Source organism: Sturnus vulgaris, chromosome 17, assembly GCF_052056855.1.
Source record: "Sturnus vulgaris isolate bStuVul1 chromosome 17, bStuVul1.hap1, whole genome shotgun sequence".
Lineage (NCBI taxonomy): Eukaryota > Metazoa > Chordata > Aves > Passeriformes > Sturnidae > Sturnus > Sturnus vulgaris.
In genome coordinates, this window is record NC_142259.1 from 7,867,729 (window position 1) to 7,889,190 (window position 21,462).

The following is a 21,462-nucleotide window of genomic DNA, read 5'->3' on the forward strand; positions in this document are numbered from 1 at the left end:
GACGGACCGGCCGGCTAGGAACGGAGCAGCCCCGCCGTGCACCGAGAATGCGGCCCCGCCGCTGCCTCCGCCCCTCGGCGCCACGTTCCGCCCCGCCGCCGTTCCGGGCCCGCCCCGCTGCTGGGCGGTGCCGCCGCAGGAATCACAAAATTACAGAATTAATTAGGGTTGGAAACGACCTCCGAGATCATCGAGTTCAGCCTGTGGTCCAGAACCAGTATTTCAACTAGACTAGGGCACTGATTGCCACGTCCAGTCTTCCCTTAAACACCCCCAGTGACGGTGACTCCACCACCTCCCTGGGCAGCCCATTCCAAGATCTAATGACCTATCCTGTGAAGGAATTTTTCCTAATACCCAACCTAAAAGTCCCCTTGTGCAGCATGTCTTCTTGTCCTGTTGCTTGCTGTCTGGAAGCGGAGCCTGATCCCCGACCTGGCTGCACCCTCCTTTTGGGGAGTTGTGAGGGTGAGAAGATTCCCTTTGAGACTTATTTTCTGAAGGCTGAGCCCCCCCCAGCTCCCTCAGAGGCTCCTGGTGCTCCAGCCCCTTTCCCAGTTCCATTGCCCTTCTCTGGACATGCTCCAGCACCTCCATGTCCATTTTGAAGTGAGGGGCCCAGAACTGGACAAAGGACGTGAGGTGTGTGCCTCACCCACACCAGAGGGACAATCCCTTCCATAGCATGGCTGCCCTACTGGTTACAGGCCAGGTTGATCTAGGCCAGGATGTCCCTGGCCTTCTTGGACACCTGGTGCTCATGTTCAGCTGCTGTTGATGAGCACCCCCAGAGCCTTTTTCACTGTCCTCTTTCCAACCACACTGTCCCGAGGCTGCAGTGAAGGGACAGCAGGACACAGGTGTTCCATGGTGTCTTGCCATGGCCATGGAAATGGACAAACCAGGTGATCCCAATCCAGCTCACACCAGGCCCTGTGTGGACCCAAGCCCAGACAGTGACACTGACACTCAGGCCTGAGCACCAGCACCTTTATTGCTGCTCACAGGAAGAAGGGGGAGGTAGCTTGGGACAGGGCACCCCCAGCTCATGGTAGTACCAGGTAAGGCCCCAGCAGGAAGATAAGGCAGTGGTGTGGGGCACTGGCAGGAGCAGTGACCTTTGGTGCTGGGATCAGGGGCAGAGAATGGCAAAGTGGTGAATGGAGCATATTTAGTGCAGAAGAGCTCTCGTCGCCTTATCTTCATCCTCGGGTCTGGAAGTGAACGTCTGCTCCAAGCAGCAGGAAATTCTGGGAGAAAGAGACAAAGTGCTGAGCTGCCACGGGCCCTGGCAGCTGCATTGCCCAGCACCCACCACATCCCTGAAGGGAGAATGGATTGGCACGTGTGCTCTGGTTTACTGCTGGGTCACTGGGATCTCAGGGAAGAACAACCTCACATCCTTCACTTCCCAGCACATTTGGGGAAACTGGATTTGGAGGCTGTGCTGTTAAGCAAGTATTTGAGGGCAGAAGGATGGGCCCCAGCTGGGACCAGGTGCTCCACCCTCACTCACCTGGTGGTACTTCACAAGGATATTGGAGAGCTGAATCCCGTTTGGCATTGGCAGACGCCAACCCTCATCTAACCGGGCTGGAAAAGACAACACACGTGTCTGCACTGGGGTGGGAACGGGAGTCAAGGAATCACAGAGCACACAGAGAAGATGGCCCCCTCCTCCCCCCAGCCCTTTCCTCTCCTCCTCTGCTCCTGGGGCAGGCAGAGGAAACTCCTCCCAAGCTCCTGGGGCAGGGCTGTGTGTAGTGCCACGACAGCCCCCTCCAGCCACCAGCCCCACTCTGGTCTGAGCTGCTGGCGAGGCAGGAGAAGCAGGGATTTGAGTAAAGGGTCTGGAAAGCATTAGGATATGCATAGGGCTCATTTTTTCCATTGCATTTGCTGCTGGGAGCCTGTCAGAGCAGCAAGAGGCTCCCACTGCTTCACTGCTGCCTCCTGCATGCACTATTGCCTGATCAGCCTTGGCAATGAGGATTTCATTAGTGAGCTGGGACCACTTGAATGGAGCAACCTGAGTAGAGGGTGCTCCAACAACCCCATTCCCTCCAGTATGTTCTCACCATTGAGACGTGGGAGCACGACTCTGGAAGTCAAGTAGTTCATTAAGGACTGCAGAGATTGCACCTGGGGAGAGGGGGAAGAAAAACTTTAGCCTGCAGGACAGGAGACATGCAGGCACTGGAGGATAATTAGGAAAAGAAAAAGAGACAAGGAGCTGGGAAGGGCGCACACTTTGCCAGAGACCAGTAGCTTTGGCAGGGAAGGAAACGTTGTGGTGAGAGCAGCAACGGATCCTTTCCCAGCATTGCAGGCTGAGGCAGGAGGTGGCTGCAGGGTCAATGCGGGGTCCCATGTTGGGAGGCAGCAGGGAATGAGCCCTTGTCCTGGCACCAGCAGGCTGCCAGCTCCCTGCTCAGGGCTCTGGTCATGGTCAAGGAGAGCTTACCTGGAAAGTGCCCACAGCCGAATCCTTCAGAGAGAGCCTGATCCTGCACAGGGACAGAAGTGATGCTGTGGAGGGTGTCCCAACAGAGGGAGCAGTTCCACCCATCGATGGCCATGCAGATCCCACTCCCTCCAGCCCCAGCTCGTTCCTTCCACACCAAGCCCACATCCCTGGGACATTCCCACCCCCTCTCTGTCCCTGGGCACCCAAAACAGAAACACCCCCAGCCACTCCCTGCCCAGTCAGTGGCTGCTCCCCTCTGTACCTGCCCACGTCCAGCCTCCCAACTATGCGGCCGGATCTCACGTTGATGACAGCAGACACGTTCCCTGTCTGGGGAGAGAGAGCACAGAGCTCTGGCAGTGCTCATCCCACCTCACTCCAAAGCAGACACTTGGGGCAATGGCTCTGACCAGATGAGACACACCACTGCCCATTCAGGGGCGTTTGCATCCAGCATTAAAGCTGGCATTTGTCAGCTCAGGAATTGGTCCCTTGGGGACACTCCCACTGTACCTGGTCAGCACCCAGCACCTCCTCTGGCAGGATCTGGGTACCACGACTGGGCACAGCTCAAACTCCCTTCTTGGCCCCAGAGACAGGCTGTGTCTGAACTCACCAGGCTGAGGACGAAGAGGGGAGCCAGGCTGGAGTTGGGAAGGATGACATAAGCCTGGGCATCCACAACGGGCTGGAACGAGATTCCTCCTGGTCCAATAGTCAGGAATGGAGCAGTGGGAGTGGACAGCATGAATTTCATTGGCATGTTCGGGTACATCTCCTCCAGCTGTGTGGGAGTAGGGAGAGAATGGGAATGATGGCACAAACCCTCGGTCATGAGGGAGAACTCTTGGCACAGAGCAAAACCTGTGTGTGCAGGAGCTCTGGGCAGGCAGGGCCAGACTGCTCACCTGGGGAATGAAGGCTGAGAAGAGAGAGGTGTCCAATCTGAATACTGCATCCTTTCGGATCTACAAGAGAGGACTGTCACACTGGGGCAATGTGACACAGAGAAGCCCATAGCAAGCCCTCCCATCCTCAAATGCTGCCATGTCCAACAGCCCAGCCCCATCCCACAGCCCCCAGCTCTCTCACTAGGGCTTCTCCAACAGTGCTCCTGGGGCATCTCACCAAATGGAACCTCTTTCCCAGCCCTGTCCCACTCGTGCCACTCACCATGTCCTCTGTGATTTCAAAGACCAGTACCCCAGCCTCGTGGTAGGCAATGCCAGCTGTGTTGAAGAAGTAGCTGGAGGCTCCAAAGTAAACCATGCGGTCGTGATCCGAGGGGAAGGCCAGTGGCAGTGGTGGGAAGGGGACAGTGGAGCGGTGGGCCAGGGAGTAGAATTCACCCTGGGAGGAAGGAGAGATGTGGAGAAAGGGTGCAAACAGCAGTGGGGGCTCACCTGCTGACTCAGGCTGGCAAACAGCATTTGCAGCAATTACCAAAACCTTGGTTCCCACATGCCTGTGGCAATGTCATTGGCAGAATCAAGTGTCCCCAGGGCTGCCTCTCACCTTCAGGTACACATCCAGGGACTTGGCAGTAGCTCTTGGGGATGCCACCAAGGAGTAATCAATCCCAGTCTTGCCATCTATCTTGGCTGTGACTGTAAACACAAGAAAGAGAGATGAGTAAGAATGACATGGTTCAGAAAGCTGGCAGCAGACAGCCTCTAGTGGCATCTGGGCAGTGCCATGCCTGGGCTGCATGGTGCATCGGCTCATTACCAACTGCCCCTCTGCTTGCTTCTGCTAAGAAGCAAAAGTCCCCATTTTTTTCCTGGCTTTTTCATAGACATCTCATGGATTTGAGGAATGGCCTGGATCCCCTGGCTAAGGCAGCCCAAGCCTCCACCAGTCCTTGGGCACAAGGAGATCTCCACAGGAGATCCCGAAGGTATCTCCACAGCCAGACAGGACACAATGATTTGTATCTGCTGAGAAGGTGCTCCACAGCTCTGAGCTTGGGCCCTGGAACACCAGGAGATGGGGAGCGGACACAAAGTAAAACATTTCTCATGACTGGGAAAAGCTAAGAAGAGCTTCTCCTAAACCCATTTGCAGTCCCCTAGTACCTGGCAGGGTCTGGAGGTATGTCTGGAGCTTGCTGTGCACAGACTTGGCCACATTGTCACAGACCTGTGGAACAGAAAGGCCACAGAGCTGAGCGGGGGCAGCCGGGTCACAGCCCCCACTCAGAGCCTCGGCCACGCTCCCTGCTCCATGACAAAACCTGCTTAAATCAAAGAGCACACAGTGATGATTGTCTCCCTTCATCAGGCAGCACATTAAGTGTCCAAGACACAAGCAGGGTTTATACCTACAAGCACCTGCTTGCAGCAATTTCCCTGCGGTACAGTTCAGCTGTGGGGAGACCCTTGGAATGAATCTCATGTGGCCCATGCAGGAATGAACTGTGCTGAGCAACCAGGATGTGGCTGAAGAAGAGCAACTGAGGGGATTAACCCACCGTACAGGGCTGTCCTCTGGTTCTAGTTACATCTCTATATCTGATCCCTCGAGGACATCACCTACAAGTGAGGGCTGAAGACCACCAGAAAACCCAGGGCCCTGCTTTCCACTGCTCACCTACCTTGCTCTCTAAAGTCTTCCGCAACTTGGATTCAATAACCTTGTGGAACAGGTTGTAAAGCCACCTGCAGAGAAACACAGAGAGAAGCCCTATCTAACTCAGATCCATACTGCAGAAGGATGTGCCCACGAAAGGGAGACCCTAGAGATGCAAGAGCCTGGGAACATCCTTCCCACACCAATTTGGCATCTGGCTTTGCCCCAGGGTTTAGATTTGCAAACAGCCTCCCTGGTAAACCACAGGAGTCTGGTGTCTGCCTTAACCACATCCACCCCTCTTCAATGTGCAGCCACATGTGCAGCAGGAGAAATTCAGACCAGATCTAAGACCAGGACACCTCAGATTTGCCAACAATTTGCTCCTCACACCAGGGCCACTTTCCAATGGCAGAGCCACATTCCTATGGCAGGTGGGCTAACACTCAGTGTTTCCAAATCTTCCAGTGAATTTACATACCCCAATTTGCCTGAAAAGCGCACTCGGACTTTGGAGATGCTGGCACTGCAGGCCGAAGTGCTGACGGTGGGCTTCCCAGTGGTGTCTCTGCCCAGACTCAAGGTGATTTTGATATAGATATTTTCCACCTTCAGGTTAAAAGATCCACTGCTCCGACTACAGGGAGAGGGGAATGAGAAAGGGAAGTTCGTCAATGCCGAGGCCTGGTGAAGAGACCTCAAATTAGCTTCAGGATGAATAATCTATTTAGATCATTCTCCCCATTGTATGGTGCATCCAGAGGAGACTGGGAAAGATTTCAAACTCAGCAGAAACCAATTTCACTGGCACATAAACTAGGAGAGGGGAGTGAGAGCAAGTAGGGGAGGTTGAAGAGAGATCTGAGAGTCCCATGTATAGCTGCCCTTTCATGTGCTTTGTTCCTGTCTCTTCCCACCCTGTTTTATCCATCATATCTGGGAGAGCAAAGTGCCAGCTGCCCAAAACACAAAAGAGAGGGACAGGGGAAAAAAAACAACTGTCCAGATCCACAGAGGGAGACACAGAGCCAGTGCCTGAATAGGGAGAAAGAGCTGGGTACTCACATAAAGAGAAACTTCACCCTCCAGTTCCCAACCAACTCGGCAAAGGCGTTGGAGAGGGTGACCTGCAGGCCCACGTTGGAGATCGGGGTAATCTTTGAGTATGGCAGGCGGAAATTGGGAATGCGCAGTCTAGAAATACATGAATAAGAAGAAAAGTCTTGTTACACTGCTTCCTTGCTCCCAAGCACAGGGCTAGGGAGGGAGGGAGTGAAACAATCAGGGAGGGAAGGAGGGTGAGTGGCGGGGAGTGGAGTCACTGCACTGGCAGCATCCCCAGCTGCAGTTCTGCAGACAGGATGGTCCTTACTGCTTCATGAACTCCCCACCATCTCCACTCCTGCTGCCCATTGCTTGGGTTAGGGACAGTGGGTGGCTCCAAGGTACTGGCAGGACTCACCTGGACAGCTCATAGCGCACCTTCCCTGATTTACCCGAGATGTCTGGCAGCTTGAGCTGGGCCAGCTCCTTCTCCAGGATCGCCATCCCCTGCTGATTGGCTGCAGGGACACAGGGAGAGCATCACTCCACCATTGCCACAGGAGCTGGAACAGGCATGCAGCAGAAGGATCGAAGGAAAGATCCAGGTGATGCTGCCTCCCAGGCGGGCTTTAAAGCAAATTTCCATGCACAGAGCCCTGTGAGCACACAGGCATTGCTGCCTCGTGCCCTGCTTGCAGCCTCAGTGGAAGGTAGTGGCCACAGAAAGGAGAGAGTTGTCCCACTCCTCAGTCTGCAGACTGTGCACTGGGTGAGATCTGCAGGAGGGCCAAGGCACCAGCCTGCTGTGTATTTCTCATACAGCGTATTTTAATACATAACTGTGCTCTGCTGGAGCCGGGGCTCTGCCTGCTCGATAAAACCAGCACGGCGCCCATCCATCTCTGTCACTGCCCCACCCTCAAACTCCCCAGCTCCTCTCTGCTCTGCAGCTCCCTCCTCGAGGGCTCACGCTTGGACATGCTGTGAGACCAGCACCCTCCTGCTGTGCCAGCCCCCCACACTGCCTGGCTGCAGCTCCCTGAGACCCCACAGGGCTGTCCCCTCTGCAGGGGCTCCATCGTATTGTGCGGTTGGGGGCAGGCAGGTGCAACAGGGAAAGCCCTGGGTGATGGTGCATTTGGCACCCCTGTCCAAGGATTTCCCTGTCCTGCCCCTGTGCTCCTCACACGGACACCCATGGCCAGTGATCCCCCATCCTGTCCCGGGACTCTGAACTTCGCACAGGTTGCCTGGCTCCACACCTCTGCCACCAGCGCATCTGTAAGGAGAGAAATCAGAAACAGAACCCACCGTAGTCCAAGCCTGCCTGGGTGATCCTCACCACAAAGCCGGGGTTGGTGGCTGTGGTGAGTGCCAGGCACAATGCCAGTGCCCCGCAAGCCACCGCCAGGCTCTGCACTCGCATCCTCATTTCCTTCAATGTTATTCTATGCTGGGCTCTCCCTGCTCACACCACCTTTATATCCCTGTCAAAACAGGAACTGCAAGTGAGGGTGGTGTTTGGAGCCGTGGGGGGCGTCCCCAGGACTTCCTGCTTGGCCACTGCCCTGCTCCTCTGTGCTGCTGGCACCATGGCATGGCCCAGCACAGAAGCACACCTGGTGCCAATCACCCAAGGCAGGGAAGGAGCAGTGGAAACAACAGCAGTGGAGGCAACAGCCCAGTTTCCTGCTCTCTGTCAGTGCCAGCAATCCCTGCCTGTGGCATCCTCTGTGGAGAAGAGCTGCCTTTGGCACTGCCAGCTGAGCCTGACAGAGTCACATTCCTGCAGCCTGCACCCAGTAAAAGCTGGGAACAGCCTGGGCTGTCCAGGAGCAGGGTCCCAGCCCTGCTGCTCTCCATCCCTGTCCCTGTCCCATGGCTCTCCTGGCTACTCTGTGAGCTGCTTCTGTCACAGCACAGGCCTTCCAAAGGCACCAGAGCAGCTGTGGGGCACCAGAGCAGCCTTGAGGCACAGCGATGGCTAAAGAAGGCAGGTCACAGCTTCTCAACTCATGTGATCAGACTCCAGGGACCCCCACACTCAGCCAGGCTGGCAAAGGGGCACCTGCCTGGGCTGGACAGCTGCACTAGGGCAACTACCTGAGTGGGGTGCCCTGCACCTCCAAACCTTGTCACAAGGCTCCTGCACAGAGCAGCCATGCACAGGAGGAGACATCCATCACCCCAGGATCAAGCTCCAAAGACAACACTTCTGAGGCCTGGTATGTCACAGCTCTTGTCACGATGGCTGGAGATAGGGGCAGGAGCTGGGTGCAGCCAGTCAGGTGTGAGGGGGGAACACTCCTGTGCCCCCTCAGCCAGGAGAGCTGGGCTGGCTGGTTTCTCATTTTAAGATAATGATGCAGGAGGAAGAAATGATTCAGTCACTTTCATTTCGTGTTCTTGGAGTCCAGTCACAGGAAACCCATGCCTGCTGATGCAGGCAGATCTCATGCTGGATCCAAGGGAAATCCTGACTTCCAGAGACAACATCCTTGAGACTGAAGCCCATGGGCAGTGCTCCTTTTCCCTAGATCTCCTGTTGCCCAGAAAGAAGCATCCAAGAGCAGAGGAGAAAGGCAAAAGGCCAAATCTCCACTCACAGCCTCCTTAGCATCGTGACCCTCCCTGTCACCATCATCAGCTCTTCTCTGGGTCTGGCTCACTTTGGAGCAGGAGCTCCCCAAACCTCACATGGTGACAACCCCATCTCACTGAAGGGCTGTGTCAAAACAACACTCAAGAAGTTCAGGAGGAACATGGAGGAGCCAAAACTCTTCCATAAGGAGAAATGAAATTGTATAGGGAATAGCACAGAAAGGAAACAAAACCAGGAAATCTTACCCCTGACTTTGAGCAAATTTTGGAGTTGAACTGAAAAAAAGCCTTCAAAGACCCGAGCACTAACCAAACATTGCTGTGTTTGGCAAGGAGCAGCCAAAGCCACATCTAAAGCTCAACATATGTGCCGGTCCCGGTAGTGCTTCCTGCAAGTGGTAACAGAGGGGATGGAACATGAAATCCTGCCCTGCCTGCCCCAACCCTTTGGACAGGTAAAGAATTCTCCTGCTCTGCCTGTTCTGGAAATGTGGGGTCTGCTTCACTGGGGAAAGGCTGGCTCCCCCAGGTTGCTGGAGAAGGAATGGGAATGGTCAGATGGGAGTCAGGAGCCCAGGAGGGACTTGCAGGAGTCCTGTGCTGCTGCTGACTTTGCCCAGCACTGCAGGTCAAGACCCCTCTGTCCACTGTCCACCCCCTGACCCCCAGGTCAGGAATCTCTCTGGCCCCACACGCTCCTCAGCACGTGTGGGCAGTTCCCCATCCTGCCCCAGCTCTTTCCACATATCTCTTGTGATGCCATGGTTCAAGCTATCCTGTAGCCACTTGCTGGGGCTACCCAGGTACTACAGGGACCAGGCAGTTCTACTCCTTGGGTTGTAAACAACCTAGGCACATTTGCCATCTGCAAAGAAATCTGAATACATCTTTGTTCTGTGGTGCCATAACCTGTCCATTTGCCATCTGCAAGGAAATCCGGAAACATTTGTGTTCCCCAGTGCCATTACCAGCCCGGGAATTCCCCGCCAGCTTGTACCAGTGCCAGAGGCATGACTGCTGCTGCTCTCCAGCCTTCCACTGGCAGGTGTTTGTGGGCTGGGGAAACAACGGAGGAAGCTGTGGACTCAGCAAGAAAAGTGAGAGCAGCCTGGCTGGGTTTAGTGAGAGCTTGAAAAGAGAAGTCATCAGCCAAAAAAAACCTCCCTTACCCATTTCCAGCCAGGACAAGTTCATTATTACCCACAGAACTGGGCTGTGGCCGGGACGTGTGGCAACTGTGGTTGCCCCTAGACCAACAGGGACTTCACCAGAACTCAGAGAAACCCTGTCATCAAGGTGTGGGGAGCTGTGGCTTCTGTTCACTGCACCACAAAGCCTGATGCTGTCCACTATCACCTGCACATCTCTGACAGCCTCTGACCCAGCAGCAACTAAAAATACAGCTGAGGGACATGCGGGAGCTCCTCCACAGTTGTTTTCCCAGCTGCAGGCTCAGCGTGACCCAGCCTCGGATGTTCCCAGCCTTAAGCGGCCCTAGTGCTTTGTGAGGAGAATTCAGATAAAGGCAGGGAATCTAATGGCACCTGAGAGTGCCGTTTGTGCTGTGGGGATTATGCCTTGACTCTATCTTATCTGCTATCACTTTTCTTGCCTGAGAGCATCTGTCTTGCAGAAACACCTCAGGGACTAAGCTCTTGGGGAGAAAAAATGTCTTGGCCACGGCACACAGGGTTGCTTTGGGGCAAGGAGTGGCCTCGCTGAGTGCCCACAATGCAGCCCCGCAGCCTTTTCAGGCCCGCCCCGCTGCTGGGCGGCACCACCGCGGGAATCAGAAATTCGCAGAATTAATTAGGTTGGAAAAGACCTCCGAGATCATCGAGTTCTACCTGTGACCCAGAACCAGCATTTGAACTAGACCAAGGCACTGAGTGCCACGTCCAGTCTTCCCTTAAACACCTCCAGTGACAGTGACACCACCACCTCCCTGGGTAGCCCATTCCAAGGTCCAATGACCCTTTATGTGAAGAAATTATTTCAAATATCCAACGTAAAACTCCCCATATACTGCTTAAGACCATGTCCTCTTGTCCTGTTGCTTGCTGTCTGGAAGCAGGGCCTGACCCCCACCTGCCTCCACCCTCGTGTCTGGGAGTTGTGAGGGTGAGAAGATTCCCTCTGAGCCTCATTTTCTCCAGGCTGAGCCCCCCCCCAGCTCCCTCAGAGGCTCCTGGTGCTCCAGCCCCTTTCCCAGCTCCATTGCCCTTCTCTGGACATGCTCCAGCACCTCCATGTCCATTTTGGCGTGAGGGGCCCAGAACTGGACAAAGCACAATCCCTTCCCTGGTCCTGTTTCCTGCTGTTGAGCAGCACCCCAGGGCCTTTTCCACTGTGCTCTTTCCAACCACGGTGCCCCAAGGAGTGAAGGGACAAGACAGCAGGACACAGGTGTTCCATGGTGCATCACCATGGCAATGGAAACAGATAAATCAGGTGATCCCAATCCAGCTCCAGCTCACACCTGGCCCCATGTGGCCCGAGGTACAGACAGTGACACGAACACCATAGCCCCAGCACCAACACCTTTATTGCTGCTCAGAAGGAGGAGGGGAGGAGTTGGCCCAGGGCAGGGGACTCCCAACTCATGAAAGGGCCAGGTGAGGCCCCAGCTGGGGGTCCAGGCCAAGGCAGCAGTGCAGGACAGTGGCAGGACTAATGGTCTTTGGCTCAGGCACGGAAGCAGGGAATGGTAAAGTGGTGAATGGAGCATATTTAGTGCTGAAGGGCTCTCATCGCCTTATCTTCATCCCCGGGGCTGGAAGTGAACGTCTGCTCCAAGCAGCAGGAAATTCTGGAAGAAAGAGAAAAAGTACTGGGCTGCTATGGGTCCTGGCAGCTGCATTGCCCAGCACCCACATCCCTGAAGGGAGAATGGATTAGCACATGTGGCTCTGCCAGCCCCTATGCCTATTTTTCCCCCCTGGCAGGCTCTGGAGAAATTTCACAGCCACATCTCACTACAGTTATTTGGCATCCCCATGGTGACCCCACTTTGGGGCTTCCCCAAGGCAACCCACCATAGGGGCTCTCTCTGCTCCCCTGGACCTGGTACAGCTCCTTACACCAGGGCAAGCAGGAACTTCATCCAACCAGGCATCACAGCACATATAGGCATTGCAGGTCAGAGAAAGTGGGGATTTGAGGCTGATGCTGCTATAAAAAGTGTCGTGGGAAATTCAGATCCCACGGGATGAACGGGAGAACAATGTGGTGCCATCCCAGACTCCCACCATGCAACCAGGAAAAACAGAGCCCTGCTTTGCTGCTGAGAGCACACTTCCTAACTATTATTTCCAGCACAGCAGGGGAAACTGGATTTGGAGGCTGTGCTGCTAAGCTTTAGGGGCAGCAGGATACACCCCAGCTGGGACCAGGTGCTCCACCTTCACTCACCTGGTAGAATTTCACGAGGATATTGGAGAGCTGAATCCTGTCCAGAAGCGGCAGAGGGAAACCCTCATCTAACCGGGCTGGAAAAGACAACACACGTGTCTGCACTGGGGTGGGAACGGGAGTCAAGGAATCACAGAGCACACAGAGAAGATGGCCCCCTCCTCCCCCCAGCCCTTTCCTCTCCTCCTCTGCTCCTGGGGCAGGCAGAGGAAACTCCTCCCAAGCTCCTGGAGCAGGGCTGTGTGTAGTGCCACGACAGCCCCCTCCAGCCACCAGCCCCACTCTGGTCTGAGCTGCTGGCGAGGCAGGAGAAGCAGGGATTTGAGTAAAGGGTCTGGAAAGCATTAGGATATGCATAGGGCTCATTTTTTCCATTGCATTTGCTGCTGGGAGCCTGTCAGAGCAGCAAGAGGCTCCCACTGCTTCACTGCTGCCTCCTGCATGCAATATTGCCTGATCAGCCTTGGCAATGAGGATTTAATTAGTGAGCTGGGACCACTTGAATGGAGCAACCTGAGTAGAGGGTGCTCCAACAACCCCATTCCCTCCAGTATGTTCTCACCATTGAGACGTGGGAGCAGGGTACTGGAAGTCAAGACATTCATTAAGGACTGCATCATTCGAACCTGGGGAGTGGGGAGAGGGGGAAGAAAAACTTTAGGCCTGCATGACAGGAGATATGCAGGCACTGGAGGATAATTAGGAAAAGAAAAAGAGACAAGGAGCTGGGAAGGGCACACACTTTGCCAGAGACCAGTAGCTTTGGCAGGGAAGGAAACGTTGTGGTGAGAGCAGCAACGGATCCTTTCCCAGCATTGCAGGCTGAGGCAGGAGGTGGCTGCAGGGTCAATGCGGGGTCCCATGTTGGGAGGCAGCAGGGAATGAGCCCTTGTCCTGGCACCAGCAGGCTGCCAGCTCCCTGCTCAGGGCTCTGGTCATGGTCAAGGAGAGCTTACCTGGAAAGTGCCCACAGCCGAATCCTTCAGAGAGAGCCTGATCCTGCACAGGGACAGAAGTGATGCTGTGGAGGGTGTCCCAACAGAGGGAGCAGTTCCACCCATCGATGGCCATGCAGATCCCACTCCCTCCAGCCCCAGCTCGTTCCTTCCACACCAAGCCCACATCCCTGGGACATTCCCACCCCCTCTCTGTCCCTGGGCACCCAAAACAGAAACACCCCCAGCCACTCCCTGCCCAGTCAGTGGCTGCTCCCCTCTGTACCTGCCCACGTCCAGCCTCCCAACTATGCGGCCGGATCTCACGTTGATGACAGCAGACACGTTCCCTGTCTGGGGAGAGAGAGCACAGAGCTCTGGCAGTGCTCATCCCACCTCACTCCAAAGCAGACACTTGGGGCAATGGCTCTGACCAGATGAGACACACCACTGCCCATTCAGGGGCGTTTGCATCCAGCATTAAAGCTGGCATTTGTCAGCTCAGGAATTGGTCCCTTGGGGACACTCCCACTGTACCTGGTCAGCACTCAGCACCTCCCCTGGCAGGATCTGGGCACCACGACTGGGCACAGCTCAAACTCCATTCTTGGCCCCAGAGACAGGCTGTGTCTGAACTCACCAGGCTGAGGACGAAGAGGGGAACCAGGCTGGAGTCAGGAAGGATGACATAAGCCTGAGCATCCACAACGGGCTGGAACGAGATTCCTCCTGGTCCAATAGTCAGGAATGGAGCAGTGGGAGTGGACAGCATGAACTTCATTGGCATGTTCGGGTACATCTCCTCCAGCTGTGTGGGAGTAGGGAGAGAATGGGAATGATGGCACAAACCCTCGGTCATGAGGGAGAACTCTTGGCACAGAACAAAACCTGTGTGTGCAGGAGCTCTGGGCAGGCAGGGCCAGACTGCTCACCTGGGGAATGAAGGCTGAGAAGACAGAGGTGTCCAATTTGAATCCCCCTTCCTTTGGGATCTACAAGAGAGGACTGTCACACTGGGGCAATGTGGCAAAGAGAAGCCCATAGTGAGCCCTCCCATCCTCAAATGCTGCCATGTCCAACAGCCCAGCCCCATCCCACAGCCCCCAGCTCTCTCACTGGGGCATCTCACCAAATGGAACCTCTTTCCCAGCCCTGTCCCACTCGTGCCACTCACCATGTCCTCTGTGATTTCAAAGACCAGTACCCCAGCCTCGTGGTAGGCAATGCCAGCTGTGTTGAAGAAGTAGCTGGAGGCTCCAAAGTAAACCATGCGGTCGTGATCCGAGGGGAAGGCCAGTGGCAGTGGTGGGAAGGGGACAGTGGAGCGGTGGGCCAGGGAGTAGAATTCACCCTGGGAGGAAGGAGAGATGTGGAGAAAGGGTGCAAACAGCAGTGGGGGCTCACCTGCTGACTCAGGCTGGCAAACAGCATTTGCAGCAATTACCAAAACCTTGGTTCCCACATGCCTGTGGCAATGTCATTGGCAGAATCAAGTGTCCCCAGGGCTGCCTCTCACCTTCAGGTACACATCCAGGGACTTGGCAGTAGCTCTTGGGGATGCCACCAAGGAGTAATCAATCCCAGTCTTGCCATCTATCTTGGCTGTGACTGTAAACACAAGAAAGAGAGATGAGTAAGAATGACATGGTTCAGAAAGCTGGCAGCAGACAGCCTCTAGTGGCATCTGGGCAGTGCCATGCCTGGGCTGCATGGTGCATCAGCTCATTACCAACTGCCCCTCTGCTTGCTTCGTTTAGTAGAGAAAGAAAACATTTTTCTCCTGAATGTTTCTCAGTGATGCAAACCAGCTCCTGGACCTGAGGAATAGCCTGGATCCCCCAGCTAAGGCAGCCCAAGCTCCTGCAAGTCATTGGACACAGATTCTGACGGGATCTCCACAGCCACAGTCATTTGTATCTGCTGAGAAGGTGCTCCACAGCTCTGAGCTTGGGCTCCGGAGCAAACCCATTTGCAGTCCCCCAGTACCTGGCAGGGTCTGGAGGTATGTCTGGAGGTCGTTGTGCACAGACTTGGTCACCTTGTCACAGACCTGTGGAACAGAAAGGCCACAGAGCTGAGCGGGGGCAGCCGGGTCACAGCCCCCACTCAGAGCCTCGGCCACGCTCCCTGCTCCATGACAAAACCTGCTTAAATCAAAGAGCACATGAGTGATGATTGTCTCCCTTCATCAGGCAGCACATTAAGTGTCCAAGACACAAGCAGGGTTTATACCTACAAGCACCTGCTTGCAGCAATTTCCCTGCAGTACAGTTCAGCTGTGGGGAGACCCTTGGAATGAATCTCATGTGGCCCATGCAGGAATGAACTGTGCTGAGCAACCAGGATGTGGCTGAAGAAGAGCAACTGAGAGGATTAACCCACCCTACAGGGGCAGGAGCACTGACTCCACTGAAGCTGAGCTTTGCTGAGCTCCTAGAGCTGTGTGCCAGGACAGGAGAATGCATCCCTCTGCCTCTGTCATCCACAAGTATAGCCCTGGAATTTGTGTGGATTTTATTGCAGGATCACTACTAGACTGGGAAATTTACTGCAGGGCACCATCTTGCAGATGGCTGAGGAAATCTGCACGAGCTCCTTTCAATGTTTTCATTGTAACATCCCAGCAACCATGGGCAGGATCTGTCATCTGTCTGACTGGGCATGTAGCCCACAGAGCTGATGGTGAGATGCAGCACTGTGCAGGGGCAGCGACCACACTAAAGAGATGAGGAGGAGGAGGCAAGAGAGCCTTGGGCATAGCCTTATTGACAGCAGGTTGCAGCTCTTCCCTGTCCCCAGTGATCATTTTCTGTCTGAGTTGGAAATGCCCTATCAGTGCCTGAGAGGATGTTGCTGCAGGCAGAAAAATGCAGCCCTGGTCGCAGTGACTGGGATTTCCCCATGACCCACATTTCCCTGTGACCTGATTTCCCTGTGACTGGGATCTCTCTGTGAATGGAGTCCCAGAACTGGGGGTATTAGAACTGCCCAAGCATTGCAGCAACAGCAGGAGGCAGACACAGGCTGCCTGGCCTGGGTTATAGCCCAATTGTGCCCAGGGCACAGCTCAATCCCTGTCCTGTCCTGCCCATTGCCCCTCACACCATCATTCCACAAAGACAATGAAGAATGTGTGTGGGGCAGAGGGGGCTTGGAGGAGGGGCAGAGGGCAGTGGGGTCCCTTTGCAGTCCTAGAGCTGTTCTTCTTCCAGGGGACAAAACAGCAGAAAAAGTTTCTGAGCCCTGGTGTTGCTCCTGCTGCCAGACCATCTGCTCTCACAGACCCCAGGGGGCTTGAGAAAGGTGTTGCATGAAATTTGGAATAGTGTCTGGGGAGGATGGGATCTGCTGCAGGAGTGGGATTTGCCTGTTCTCCAACTGCCTCCTTCCCGAGCAAGGTTCACATCCAGAGAGGCTGTAACTCATGCCAGTTATCCTTGTAGTAATTATTGCTAACAGCTTGTTTCCATGTCTTGTTTCAGGTCTCCTGCATGTCAGTGTCTGTACCAGGCAGCAGTACCAGAGCTCCCTGACCCCCCTCAGTAAAACAAAACACCAAATGTCTGAAATCCAGGAATGAGAGTTTCCCCCCTAGTGCTCCCCAAAGCCCTACAGAATACGGCTGGTTAAAGGACAGCTCTGATCAGGTTACAATGAGTTTGGCTTGAGACATAAGATCTAATTAACTGACCACATGGAAAGAAAAGTCTTTGTTAATTAGGAACCAATTATGCTGGGTTTTGGCAAAGGCTCCAGGTTTCAAATTCAGCCTGAGTCACACTATGCTATGGAGCCTGCAACGCCCATTCCTTTGGTTTTTACTGAATTGGCAACACAGTCGTGTGCTCTGACTCTAGTTACCTCTCTATATCTGATCCCTCGAGCACATCACCTACAAGTGAGGGCTGAAGACCACCAGAAGACCCAGGGTCCTGCCCTACTGTTCGCATACCTTGTCCACCAAAATCTTTCGCAACTTGGATTCAATAAACTTGTGGAACAGGTTGTAAAGCCACCTGCAGAGAAACACAGAGAGAAGCCCTATCTAACTCAGATCCATACTGCAGAAGGATGTGCCCACGAAAGGGAGACCCTAGAGATGCAAGAGCCTGGGAACATCCTTCCCACACCAATTTGGCATCTGGCTTTGCCCCAGGGTTTAGATTTGCAAACAGCCTCCCTGGTAAACCACAGGAGTCTGGTGTCTGCCTTAACCACATCCACCCCTCTTCAATGTGCAGCCACATGTGCAGCAGGAGAAATTCAGGCCAGATTTAAGACCAGGACACCTCAGATTTGCCAACAATTTGCTCCTCACACCAGGGCCACTTTCCAATGGCAGAGCCACATTCCTATGGCAGGTGGGCTAACACTCAGTGTTTCCAAATCTTCCAGTGAATTTACATACCCCAATTTGCCTGAAAAGAGCACCCGCACTTCAGAGATGCTGGCACTGCAGGCCGAAGTGCTGACGGTGGGCTTCCCAGTGGTGTCTCTGCCCAGACTCAAGGTGATTTTGATATAGACATTTTCCACCTTCAGGTTAAAAGATCCGTGGTCCCGGCTGCTGGGAGAGGGAAATGAGAAAGGGAAGTTCATCAATGCCGAGGCCTGGTGAAGAGACCTCAAATCAGCTTCAGGATGAATAATCTATCTAGATCATTCTCCCCATTGTATGGTTCATCCAGAGGAGACTGGGAAAGATTTCAAACTCAGCAGAAACCAATTTCACAGGCACATAAACTAGGAGAGGGGAGTGAGAGCAAGTAGGGGAGGTTGAAGAGAGATCTGAGCGTCCCATGTATAGCTGCCCTTTCATGTGCTTTGTTCCTGTCTCTTCCCATCCTGTTTTATCCATCATATCTGGGAGAGAAAAGTGCCAGCTGCCCAAAACACAAAAGAGAGGGACAGGAGAAAAAATCTGTCCAGATCCAGAATTGGAGACACAGAGTGAGGAAGAGCTGGGCACTCACATAAAGAGAAACTTCACCCGCCAGTCCCCATCCAGCTCAGCAAAGGCGTTGGAGATGGAGACCTGCAGACCCACTTTGGAGATCGGGGTAATCCGGGAGTATGGCAAATGGAAATCACGAAGGCGCAATCTAAATTTATATGAATAAAAATAAAAGTCATGTTACAGTGGTTCCTTGCTCCCAAGCACAGGGCTAGGGAGGGAGGGAGTGAGACAATCAGGGAGGGAAGGAGGATGAGTGGCAGGGAGTGGAGTCACTGCACTGGCAGCATCCCCAGCTGCAGTTCTGCTGCTGCAAAGCTGTGCCTGCAGGGATACACAGAACAGAGTGGCACCATTGGGAATGTGGCTCTTGCAGCCACCCACAGCAGCTCCAAATGGTGTGCTGCAGGAACATGAAGGAACGTGGGGCAGCAGGGAACTGACATTTCCACACGGGCTGGGCTCCTGCTGCACATAGGAACATGTGCTCTGGTCCCAAAGGCAAGGCCATCTCCACTACCCAGGCCTTGACTGCACACAGACCACCCACACCCAGAGTGCTATGACCCCTGCTTCCTCTTTTCCCCATGGACAGGGAGTGAAATGGGAACATATCTGCATGTACCAAGGACAGGGCAAACATCTCAGGGAGCTGTGGAGGGGACAGGATGGTCCTCACTGCTCCAGGGGCTCCCCACTCCTGCTGCCCATTGCTTGGGTTGGGGGCAGTGGATGGCTCCAAGGAACGGGCAGGGCTCACCTGGACAGCTCATAGTGAACCTTCCCCACGTGCAAGACACGAGAGTCACCCGACATGTCTGGCAGGTTCAGCTGGGCCAGCTCCTTCTCCAGGATCGCCATCCCCTGCTGATGGGCTACAGGGACACAGGGAGAGCATCACTCCACCATTGCCACAGGAGCTGGAACAAACACCAGGCATGCAGCAGAAGGATCCAAGGAAAGATCCAGGTGATGCTGCCTCCAAGGCTGGCTTTAAAACAAACATTTTATGCAAACCTTTAAAGCACAGAGCCCTGTGAGCACACAGGCAAGGCTGTCTAGTGCCCTGTTTGCAGCCTCAGGGGAAGGTGACCACAGAAAGGAGAGAAATGTCCCAATCCTCACTCTCCAGGCTGCCAACCAGGTGAGGTGTTTGGAAAGTCCGAGGCAATGGGCTGCTCCATGCCCAATGCCAGCAGGCAAAAATGGATGGAGTTTTACCAGGAAGTGGCAAAACACCAGTGGGTGATGCACCCCTGCCTCCGTCTGAGAAGGGGAGTCACGTTCTCTCCCATACAGCTGGCAGAGCTGCCTGGTAAATGAGCTGTTTCTCACACAGTGTATTTCAATCCATAACTGTGCTCTGCTGGAGCCGGGGCTCTGCCTGCTCGATAAAACCAGCACGGCGCCCATCCATCTCTGTCACTGCCCCACCCTCAAACTCCCCAGCTCCTCTCTGCTCTGCAGCTCCCTCCTCCAGGGCTCACGCTTGGACATGCTGTGAGACCAGCACCCTCCTGCTGTGCCAGCCCCCCACACTGCCTGGCTGCAGCTCCCTGAGACCCCACAGGGCTGTCCCCTCTGCAGGGGCTCCATCGTATTGTGCGGTTGGGGGCAGGCAGGTGCAACAGGGAAAGCCCTGGGTGATGGTGCATTTGGCACCCCTGTCCAAGGATTTCCCTGTCCTGCCCCTGTGCTCCTCACACGGGCACCCATGGCCAGTGATCCCCCATCCTGTCCCGGGACTCTGAACTTCGCACAGGTTGCCTGGCTCCACACCTCTGCCACCAGCGCATCTGTAAGGAGAGAAATCAGAAACAGAACCCACCGTAGTCCAAGCCTGCCTGGGTGATCCTCACCACAAAGCCGGGGTTGGTGGCTGTGGTGAGTGCCAGGCACAATGCCAGTGCCCCGCAAGCCACCGCCAGGCTCTGCACTCGCATCCTCATTTCCTTCAATGTTGTTCTATGCTGGGCTCTCCCTGCTCACACCACCTTTATATCCCTGCCAAAACGGGAACTGCAAGTGAGGGTGGTGTTTGGAGCCGTGGGGGGCGTCCCCAGGACTTCCTGCTTGGCCACTGCCCTGCTCCTCTGTGCTGCTGGCACCATGGCATGGCCCAGCACAGAAGCACACCTGGTGCCAATCACCCAAGGCAGGGAAGGAGCAGTGGAAACAACAGCAGTGGAGGCAACAGCCCAGTTTCCTGCTCTCTGTCAGTGCCAGCAATCCCTGCCTGTGGCATCCTCTGTGGAGAAGAGCTGCCTTTGGCACTGCCAGCTGAGCCTGACAGAGCCACATTCCTGCAGCCTGCACCCGTAAAAGCTGGGAACAGCCTGGGCTGTCCAGGAGCAGGGTCCCAGCCCTGCTGCTCTCCATCCCTGTCCCTGTCCCATGGCTCTCCTGGCTACTCTGTGAGCTGCTTCTGTTACAGCACAGGCCTTCCAAAGGCACCAGAGCAGCTGTGGGGCACCAGAGCAGCCTTGAGGCACAGCAATGGCTAAAGAAGGCAGGTCACAGCTTCTCAACTCATGTGATCAGACTCCAGGGATCCCCACACTCAGCCAGGCTGGCAAAGGGGCACCTGCCTGGGCTGGACAGCTGCACTAGGGCAACTACCTGAGTGGGGTGCCCTGCACCTCCAAACCTTGTCACAAGGCTCCTGCACAGAGCAGCCATGCACAGGAGGACACATCCATCACCCCAGGATCAAGCTCCAAAGACAACACTTCTGTGGCCTGCTATGTCACAGCTCTTGTCACGGGGCTGGAGATAGGGGCAGGAGCTGGGTGCAGCCAGTCAGGTGTGAGGGGGGAACACTCCTGTGCCCCCTCAGCCAGGAGAGTTGGGCTGGCTGATCTCTTCTTGCAGGACAAATGTGAGGGAAGAAGAAATGATTCAGTTACTTTCATTTCCTGTTGGGGTTCAGGCACAGGAAACCCATGCCTGCTGATGCAGGCAGATCTCATGCTGGATCCAAGGAAGTCCTGGCTGCCAGAGGCAACATCCTTGAGCCAATCAAGGATGTTGTGAAATGCAGCTGTTGCTCAAGCACAGCAATCCCTTGGTTGTGGAACTCCACATGTGGAGATCAAGAATGGAAAGGCCTAGGCATTCTGTTCCTCTTTGCCTTTTGTTCCACAAGTTTTCAGCAGGGTCACTTGCAGGCTGCCTGGCAGACATCTAGCAAATGCCCACCAGGCCTGTATGAGCGGATACAGCTTTTGAAAGGGGCACGGCAGTCACAGTCAGTTCTGGAACCTGGGAAACTGGGACATGGCAAGAATGGTGCCTGCAGAGAGGGACAAACCACCCAGGGCAGAGCTGTGTCCCATAGGTACCCAACATCATCACCCACAGGTTGTAACTCTCCATCTGTGCCTGCTCAATCCAGCTCTGGGAGCCAGGAGCCCATGGGCAGTGCTCCTTTTCCCTAGATCTCCTGTTGCCCAGAAAGAAGCATCCAAGAGCAGAGGAGAAAG

At 54.8% G+C, this 21,462-nt stretch overlaps 2 protein-coding genes across 3 annotated transcripts; both read right to left on the bottom strand.

Moving 5' to 3' along the window:
• Window positions 1-976: 976 nt before the first annotated feature.
• LOC106861648 (bactericidal permeability increasing protein) lies at window positions 977-8,336 on the bottom strand. The gene is made up of 15 exons (XM_088174894.1): window positions 7,391-8,336; window positions 6,498-6,597; window positions 6,101-6,229; window positions 5,517-5,672; window positions 5,061-5,124; window positions 4,543-4,606; window positions 3,983-4,074; window positions 3,641-3,817; window positions 3,376-3,435; window positions 3,084-3,251; window positions 2,730-2,797; window positions 2,465-2,507; window positions 2,079-2,142; window positions 1,517-1,593; window positions 977-1,250 (listed from the first exon to the last, which is right to left on the bottom strand). The coding sequence occupies exons 1-15, from the start codon at window positions 7,509-7,511 to the stop codon at window positions 1,203-1,205; spliced, it is 1,431 nt and encodes a 476-aa protein (XP_088031020.1). The 5' UTR covers window positions 7,512-8,336; the 3' UTR covers window positions 977-1,202.
• A 2,871-nt stretch (window positions 8,337-11,207) lies between these two features.
• On the bottom strand, window positions 11,208-20,007 carry LOC106861649 (bactericidal permeability-increasing protein-like). Of its 2 annotated transcripts, none has more exons than XM_088174897.1 (15): window positions 19,809-20,007; window positions 18,741-18,855; window positions 18,000-18,128; window positions 17,435-17,590; window positions 16,979-17,042; window positions 15,013-15,076; window positions 14,543-14,634; window positions 14,201-14,377; window positions 13,959-14,018; window positions 13,667-13,834; window positions 13,313-13,380; window positions 13,048-13,090; window positions 12,654-12,717; window positions 12,092-12,168; window positions 11,208-11,489 (listed from the first exon to the last, which is right to left on the bottom strand). In XM_088174897.1, exons 1-15 carry the CDS (start codon window positions 19,927-19,929, stop codon window positions 11,442-11,444), a joined length of 1,446 nt encoding a protein of 481 aa, XP_088031023.1. In that variant the 5' UTR covers window positions 19,930-20,007; the 3' UTR covers window positions 11,208-11,441. The 2 variants fall into 2 exon arrangements, with proteins under 2 accessions (XP_088031023.1, XP_088031021.1); XM_088174895.1 differs by having other exon boundaries at window positions 17,435-17,593.
• Window positions 20,008-21,462: the final 1,455 nt, after the last annotated feature.

Coding starts and splice junctions, on each gene's coding strand:
- LOC106861648 (XM_088174894.1), bottom strand. CDS start 7,511: ATGAGGATGCGAGTGCAGAGCCTGGCGGTGGCTTGCGGGGCACTGGCA. Junction 3,818..3,982: donor CCCTGGATGTGTACCTGAAG/GTGAGAGGCAGC, acceptor CCTTCCTCCCAG/GGTGAATTCTACTCCCTGGC. Junction 3,436..3,640: donor TTGAAATCACAGAGGACATG/GTGAGTGGCACG, acceptor CCTCTCTTGTAG/ATCCGAAAGGATGCAGTATT.
- LOC106861649 (XM_088174895.1), bottom strand. CDS start 19,929: ATGAGGATGCGAGTGCAGAGCCTGGCGGTGGCTTGCGGGGCACTGGCA. Junction 14,378..14,542: donor CCCTGGATGTGTACCTGAAG/GTGAGAGGCAGC, acceptor CCTTCCTCCCAG/GGTGAATTCTACTCCCTGGC. Junction 13,835..13,958: donor TCTCAGCCTTCATTCCCCAG/GTGAGCAGTCTG, acceptor ACTCCCACACAG/CTGGAGGAGATGTACCCGAA.